Source organism: Camellia sinensis, chromosome 12 (assembly GCF_055761805.1).
Source record: "Camellia sinensis isolate YWXY chromosome 12, ASM5576180v1, whole genome shotgun sequence".
NCBI lineage: Eukaryota > Viridiplantae > Streptophyta > Magnoliopsida > Ericales > Theaceae > Camellia > Camellia sinensis.
This window is the reverse complement of record NC_138972.1, coordinates 43252325-43260524: the sequence shown is the minus strand read 5'-3', so window position 1 is coordinate 43260524 and position 8200 is coordinate 43252325. Positions and strand designations below refer to the sequence as shown.

The 8200-nt window shown below is 37.7% G+C and overlaps 1 protein-coding gene across 4 annotated transcripts; it reads left to right on the top strand.

The window, feature by feature from the left end:
• Positions 1–964: 964 nt before the first annotated feature.
• On the top strand, positions 965–7986 carry LOC114283299 (calmodulin binding protein). 4 transcript variants are annotated; one of them, XM_028226122.2, is made up of 5 exons: positions 965–1577; positions 1774–3729; positions 4155–5516; positions 6118–7210; positions 7557–7986. In XM_028226122.2, the coding sequence occupies exons 1-4, from the start codon at positions 1401–1403 to the stop codon at positions 7174–7176; spliced, it is 4554 nt and encodes a 1517-aa protein (XP_028081923.2). In that variant the 5' UTR covers positions 965–1400; the 3' UTR covers positions 7177–7210; positions 7557–7986. The 4 variants fall into 4 exon arrangements, with proteins under 4 accessions (XP_028081923.2, XP_028081922.2, XP_028081921.2 ...); XM_028226121.2 differs by having other exon boundaries at positions 996–1589; positions 7587–7986; XM_028226120.2 differs by having other exon boundaries at positions 996–1589.
• Positions 7987–8200: the final 214 nt, after the last annotated feature.

Here is an 8200-nt window from a genome sequence, read left to right as displayed (position 1 = left end):
CCGAAGATAGCCTATGTTCTATCATCAAAATGGGTTTAATTTTGAATTAGAATAGCACTACTCTTAAAAAAATGGAGTGATTATTTGAGGTCTAAATACGGAGTAGAAGAAAGGTTGAATCACCCTAAACTTCCCTTGTTTCTTTGCTCTCAATTTTATTTATTATTATTATTTTTGAAAGCTTACATCCAAATTTGAAATAAGATTTTCTCACCTTGAAATTTCTAAATTTCTGACCTTGCACTTTAACAAATAACATGTAATTGACAATGGTATTTCTATATTATTGGTGCCCCAATCAAATATGCCTAGCTGTAGGAGACAAAGAGGACTAAATAATGAATGACAACATGATCTTTCTTCACATGATCTAAGTCTTTCTTGGAAGAGAGAGAAGGAGATGTAGTTACCAACATAAAATATATACATAAAAAATAAAATGCGTAATTTAGATTATTTTAAATATAATGTATACAATATTAAATTTGAATTAAATTATACATTTATTTTTTGCTCTTAAATAAAAAAAATAAAAAGAAAAAAAAAAAGAAAAGAAAAAGAGAGTACTTAAAGAACTTGAAAGAGTAACGATAGAGATTTCAAAAATTTTACTAATTTTTTTATTAAATGTCTTATATAGGTGTGAACTCACATGAGACCTACATGGTGTGAGCTTCACACCAATATAAGATATTTGATAAAAAATTTAGTAAAACTTTTGGGATCCTAACATTTTTCAACTTGAAATCTTACAAAAGAAAAATACTTGAGACCCTCGCTTTTTGGAGACCTCCATAACTATATTTGGATTTCTATCATTGATGTACGTGTGGGACCCACTTATATATGTGTAGGGTCCACACCACCAATGATGGAGATGCAAAGAAAATTGTACAGAGCTTCAAAAAATGGGGTCTTAATCATTGTTGTATTAATAATGAGTCAATTAAGCAAAGGCCAGGTCAACATACCCATTTTGTATAAGTCAAAGAAGCATAGCCTCCAACCTCATGCACATTCAAATGTGAGCAGCTTAGTAGCATCTGGAATTTTAAAAGAAATTACAATTAAAAAGCAAACCATTCATGTCCAACCACAAACTTTGGAATCTTTACCTTTCAACTTTCCTTGCAAAAAACTACCACCTACACAACTTTTTATTCCCAAAAAAATCAAAAACAAAACAAACTCTCTAATTCCTGTTAAGAAAATCCCATCGCATAGCACAACCAATTCATACCTTTCTTTCCTTCTCAATCTGAAAAACTTGACACCCATGATTTGCTATTGATCTGAGCAAGTCTGAAGTCTTCAATGGCATTCAATTCATCTTCTCCAAATCCAGACCTCAGAAACAGAGAAAGAACAGAGGCAAACAAGAACTGAAGAAGTTGAGATCTATGAAGCTCCCCAAAATGTCAAGCTTGAAGCCATCTGCGATTCACATTAAAACCCGATTTGATCAAGCTCCTGTTGAATCATTCAGTGATGATGATAGCTCAGAACAAAGTCAAATTGAATTTTCCGGTACATCTCCAAATTATTTGAAGCCCACCAGCTTTTCTGATGCAAAGAAAGTAAGTTCTCAGGCAAGTTCCAATAATTCTGAATCCATATTTGATAGAAACAACCCAATTGAAAATAATTCAGATTCTCAGAAACCAAACATTGTTTCTTTTGTATATGTAAAATTTGTAGAGAACTCTAGAAGAGTACTTGATTTGAAATCCAGTAATTTTTTAACTTCGCTGATATAATGTTATGCCTCATCAGGAAGGAAATGAATCTGACTCGGGTTCTGTTGGTTCTTCTTCGTCTTCTTTGACTGAGGACAATGGAATTAGAGGAGGAACTGAACTCAGGAAGACATTGAAGAAGTCCAGATCAATCAGACTTGGGATTTTTGGGAGCTTGAGGCCAACGAGTAGACGGGCTAAATCTAGATTTGATCAGCGTCATAGCAGTTTGTCCAGCAATGCAGCAACACCTCCAACCAGAAAAGCCGATGCATCGCCGCATTATTGGAAGGCAACAAGCTGTTCTGAGGGGAAGAAGATGCATTTTCAGGCAAGTCTCCGTGATTCTGAATCTAATTTTGGTAGCATTGATGACAATAGAAGGAATTCACATAAATCAAACTTGGGTTCTTCTAGTTTTAAGTCTATGCAAACTTTAAGGACACCTAGTTTGAGAATTTCAAGAATTTCCATAAACAAGTCTAGTTTCAAATCCAAGAGGTCTTCAGTGAATAAATGTTCTGAAGAATCAAGTGTATATAGAGCCACCTGCTCATCCACTTTCAAGGATTCAAAGTTTCCGAGCCATGTTGAGCATGATCAAGGAGATACAAAATCTGAAAAAAATTCAGTCATAAAGGTTTGCCGATACAATTACTGTTCCCTCCATGGTCATCAGCATTCCCCTACACCCCCATTGAAACGCCTATTATCCAAAAGGAGGCGTTCATTGAAGACCCAGAAGAGCTTGAGACTGAGACGACAATCCTCAGTAAGATCGAAATATCCTGATGATATATTGAAAGAAATTGAAACAAGCCCAATGGTCACCAAAGGAGAGCCTGAACTTGAAGAGCAGGGTTCTAATTTGTCTGTACAAATCTTTACCAAACCAAGAATTGAACTGGTAAGAGAACAAAGTGAAGGAAATGAAGATACTAATCTCAACCAAGAGAAAAGTGGAGATTTAGTGACAGAAGTTGAAACAATTGGACAGTTTGTGCCGGTTGGAGATTCTGAACCCAATTCCACTGCTCATGAAGTATTCAAATCCCAGATTCACAAAAAGAAGCATATCAGCATGTGGCACCTGATACATCAGCACATGGTATCAGATCTTGATGTCGGTGCAGATGAGAAAAAACAAGTGGATGACACCAACAGACTGCTTGAGTCACAAAGTTCTGATTGTTCGCCGGGTTTCTCTGATTCATACCAGAATATGGGTACTGAAAATCATGATACAGACAATCAAGAAATTGAACTCCGTAAGATTTATGCCATCAAGATGGTGCGAGAAGCAATTGAGAAGGTTCTTCTTCTAGAAGTTCAAGACCAGTCATCTGATGACCAGTCAATTTGTAGTGACATTACTTCAGAACAAGACCTCTTAGAGAAGAACGATAGTGAAGGTGGCAAACCAAGCATTCCAAATTCGACAGCTGAAAAGATCTCAGACCCAGAACAAGAGGTAACAGCATCGAAGGAGGGGACAAAAACTGAGAAGAGAACACTCAAGAGCTGGAGTAATTTGAAGAAATGGATTCTTCTTAAGAGGTTCGTCAAGGAACTAGAAAAAGTGAAAAAATTCAACCCATGGACGCCAAAGCATCCATCTTTGGAGCCTGACCCAGAAGCAGAAAAGGTTTCTCTGAGGCATCAAATGATAGATAAGAAGAAAAGTTCAGAGGAGTGGATGCTCGATTATGCACTTCAACAGGTAGTCAGTGAACTGGCTCCAACTCAGAAAAGAAAGGTGGAACTCCTTATAAAGGCCTTTGAAACGGTGGTTCCACCATCAGATGAACAACATATTCAGATGATATTTCCTAAGCTGAAAGGTATTAGAAATGAAGGTTGTTGCACTGAAAGTGAACTGGATGATCAATATGTATCTCAAGCCACTTACAATCTCAAAAAGGTTGAAGACATTGTCACATCCAATCCTGATAAAGAGGACAAGAATTCCATCATCGATGACACACAATCCAATGTAAGTAATCGCTATATGCCCATAATTGATTTTTATTATTATTTATAATTCATAACATGTTCTTGTTAAGTCACCAATTATCCTAAAAGCTTAAGCTGCTAAGAAATGAACTCAACAATGTATATCAAGCTATCCAATAGCTCTCTCATGAGGAACTCCATCTTGCACATGGAGAGACAAATAAAAAGCGTAATAGAAAGAGAAGCAAACAATCAAATAGAGAAGAAGAAACCAAATGGGGACCAAATACCAAATGCCAATGGAGAAACTTGAACCCAAGTCCTCTCTCAACTTGAGCTCTAATAAGTTACTAATTATCGCAAAAGCTCAAGCCATCAGGATATGGACCCCCCAACAATGGATATCAAGTTACCTAATAATTCTGCATGAAGTCAGATAACATTGTGAACTCTTTTGGTTTGCAGGTGCCTGTGGATGGAAAAGCAGAGCAAAAAGCACATGATGGAATAAAATATTTCAACTTGTCGCATCTCAAATTTGATTCTGCATCAAGCGGACAAACTATGGAGGTTGATGCTTTATATGATGTACCAGATCAACCATTGCATATAACCAAAAGCCAAAATGCAGATGGTAATGGAGAATCAACTGTCACCGACTTGGCTGAAGCAGCAGCGGATAACTCCGTGATTTCTTCAACTAGTGTTTGTGGCCCTTTGGAGGAATTCAGTGCAGCCAGGGAACTAAAGAATGAAGATTCTGAGCTAGACACCGAACCTGTTGAAGGATTTAGCCCAGTTGGAGATTCTGAACTTGATAACGACGGTTACAAAGGATACAAAACCGAGGTTAACAAAGAGAAGAATGTCAGCATGTGGCACTTGATCCATCAACAAATGGTAGCAGGCCTTGCTGTGGAAGGCAAAACCAAGCAACTTGATAAAGAAAATGAAGAGCGCGCGAGCGATGTCAAGGCATTAGCTGCAACAGAAAGTTCTGGTTTGGAATACCATAACACAGACAGTCAAGAGGTTGAACTCCGCAAGATTTTTGCCATCAAGATGGTGCGACAAGCAATTGAGAAAATTCTTCTTCCAGAAGTTCAAGACCAGTCATCCGATGATCAATCAATCACTAGTGAAATTATATCAGATCAAGACCTGATAGAAAATAACCATGGTGAAGTTGGGGAACCAAGCATCTCAACTTCCATGGAGAGCAGGAGCAACAAGGTCACAGATGATATATCATTAAGTCAAGAAGGGACAAGGCTTGCAACTGCTAAAATCTCAGAATCAGAGAATGAGAAAACAACATCAAAAGCAGAAGACCAATCTGATAAGAAAACACCCAAGGGATGGAGTAATCTGAAGAAATTGATCCTACTTAAGAGATTCATCAAGGAATTGGAAAAGGTGAGGAAATTCAACCCAAAGAAGCCACGACATCTGCCACTAAAGCCTGGTCCAGAAGCAGAAGAAGTTAGCTTAAGGCATCAAATGATGGATGAGAGGAAAGATGCAGAGGAGTGGATGCTTGATTATGCGCTTCGGAAGGTAGTCAGTGAACTGGCTCCAAAACAGAAAAGAAAAGTGGCACTGCTTGTAAAAGCATTCGAAACAGTGGCTCCGTCATCAGAAGAACCACAGATTCAGATGACATTTCCCAAGTTGAAAGGTATTAATCGTGAAGGTTGTTGCAGTGAAAGTGAACAGGATAATTTTGCTTCTAAAGTCACTGAAGCAGAAGTAAAAGTCATGGATATTGTCACATCTAATTGTGATAACGGCGACAATAATTCTAGCGTCACTGATAAAAAATCTGATGTAAGTGATCTCTGTATGTCCATAGCTTATCCTCAGTTATCTAATAAACTCATGCTCCGTTTGTTTGGGCGGAAAACAATTTTTGGAAAATGTTTTTTTGCATTTTCTGGCATTTAGTACAACAGAAAATGAAAGTTAATGAAAAACACTTTTTGGTGGTCAAACTCTTTTTAGTGGCCAAACTGTAAACAAGTTTATTTGGGTCGAAAATGTTTTCCACTTTTGAAAAATGTCTTCCACCACACTACCACCACCGCCATCACTTGCATCACCCTACCACTGCCACCACCACCACCACTACTCCCACCTCCCTACTGCCGCCACCACCACCACATCCTCCACTTCCACCCCGTCACCATCACCACCACCACCACCACCACCTCCACCTCCAACTCGACCTTGGTCCCACTGCCACCAGTAGCACCACCACCCCACTACTATTAATACAACCAATAATACATTAGTTTTAAGGATGCAGCTAAACATCGTAAAGCATTTTATGGGAAAAAAATTCTGGAAACATTTCTGGCAAAAAAAAAAAAAAAAAAAATGGAGCATTACCTTGATGTTTAATAACACTATGAACTCTTCTTATGTGAAGGTGGCTGTGGACAAAGAAGATCAGAAAGAAGTGCATAAAGATACAGTACCAAGTTTCCACTTGGAGCTTCTGAAAGATGGTTTTGTATCAAGGGCTAAAACTGTGGAGCTTGATGGTTTAAATGGTGTAAATGTTGAACCATCCTATGTAACCAGAAGTGCAGCCTTAGACAGAAGTAGAGAAGCAACAGCAATTTATAGTATTGCTTCATCAGCTTCTGATTGTGGCCCATTGGAGCAACTAATAGCTGCCAAGAAAGAGAACAGCGGATCTTCTGAAACTGAGTGCACAGGTGAAGTAGCAAACAAGACCCAGTTGGACAAACAGAAACATATCAGCATGTGGCAACTGTTATGTCAGCATGTGGTATCTGGAATAGCTACAAAAGCTGAAACCCAGCTCCTTGATGGAGAGGATGAGGAAACAACTACTTCTTGTGTTGAATACTCTACAGCAGATCATGATTCAAGCAGTCAAAAATTTGGATTCAGCCAGACGGATGCTGTTAAGCTAGTGCGAGAAGCAATTGAGGAAATTCTTCTTCCAGATATTCAAGATGACTCATCTGATGTTCAATCAATTGCTAGTGATGTTGGAGAACCAAACATCTTAGATTCCATTGATTCTCCCAAAGATAGCTTCAGAGAACAGGACGGAAGTGAAGTCAATCAAGAAGAAAAAGGGTCTGCAGCTCACAATCTCTGTACCCCAGGTGATCAAATATCAGTATCAACGGTGGGAAACAAATCAGACCAGAAAAAGCCCAAGAACTGGAACAAACTGAAGAAATTAATCCTCCTGAAAAGATCCATCAAGGCACTGGAAAAGGCAAGGAAATCCAATCCACAGGCACCACGGCATTTACCCTTGGAGACTGATCCACAAGAAGAAAAAGTTGATCTAAAGCATCAGCTGAAAGATCAGAAGGAAAAAGCCCAGGAATGGATGAAAGATTATGCACTTCAGCATATTGTCACTCAACTTACTCCAGCTCGGAAAAGAAGAGTGTTAATGTTAGTGGAAGCTTTCGAAGCAGTTGTTCCAATGCCTGAAATTTAAGCTCAATCTTGTGTGACTGATTTTCGTCACTGAGGTAAGAACAATGTTACACAGTTTCTATGTTCATATTTATTTTAGGGAAAAGCACTTAAAAACATACTCATTGATCTAAACAAGAATAAGAGATAGCCCCATGAAAAAAAAAAACACTCAAGTTTCTTGATTAATTTATTGACTTGGGCACCTTAATTTCATGGGGTTTTTCTCTTCAGTCTATGCGACCCGTAACCTTGCCCTTGGTCAAATCAAGAGTAAGACCTACGACAGGGAAAGAAACTCCATATCAAATACACATTATTGAGTGAGAAATTGAGCTCTATTATAACTGACTTCAACTAGGGGGGTGGTATCTCATTATTTTATCATTAATATTCATGCAGGTTCAAATCTTAAAAAAAAAAAAAATGCAGGTTAAATGATGGGTAGCTTGGTGCATTTGAAGTGTTTAAATTTATCGAATTGAGATGATTTGCTGGACAGTCAGTGTGGAGGAAACCTTCATTGGACGAACAACTCGTCAGCAGAGAAATTAAACTACAGCATTTTTTGTTTAGGATGTAGCTAGATACCAGATTGGTGTGTCACAGTTGAAAAATGATTGAAGGTACACATAGTATTTATTTATTTAAAGAATTTGTGGAAGTTAGATTTGAGGGTAGAAAAAATACAGATTCTTTTTACATTCCTTTGTATAAAGATTTGTTGTTCTTTATAGATTCTTCAAGGACAATGTTATGTATTGCAAGTGACTCTTGTATGCTTATGTGTTTTCTGATAATCTATATAGAATGAGGAGGGTGTATTATCAAATCATGTTTATTTTGTTTTTATAATTAAAAAATTAAATTATATAGGGACAATATTTGTCATCATTCTTGCACAACCCGTACCTAATTGAATACAAGTTTGGCAAGTTGAGCAACAAATGTCTTTTAAGTTTTTTTTTCACTAGCTCTCGCCACACTATTAGACAATCAATCTCACTAAAAATCTTATCCAATAATTAGGGGTTAGCTTTGATGTC

Bases quoted from the DNA above. Each gene is read 5' to 3' on its own strand.
- LOC114283299 (XM_028226121.2), top strand. From the start codon at position 1,401: ATGAAGCTCCCCAAAATGTCAAGCTTGAAGCCATCTGCGATTCACATT. The intron at 3,730-4,154 runs GTAAGTAATCGC...TTTGGTTTGCAG, and splicing joins TCGATGACACACAATCCAAT to GTGCCTGTGGATGGAAAAGC. The intron at 5,517-6,117 runs GTAAGTGATCTC...TCTTATGTGAAG, and splicing joins TCACTGATAAAAAATCTGAT to GTGGCTGTGGACAAAGAAGA.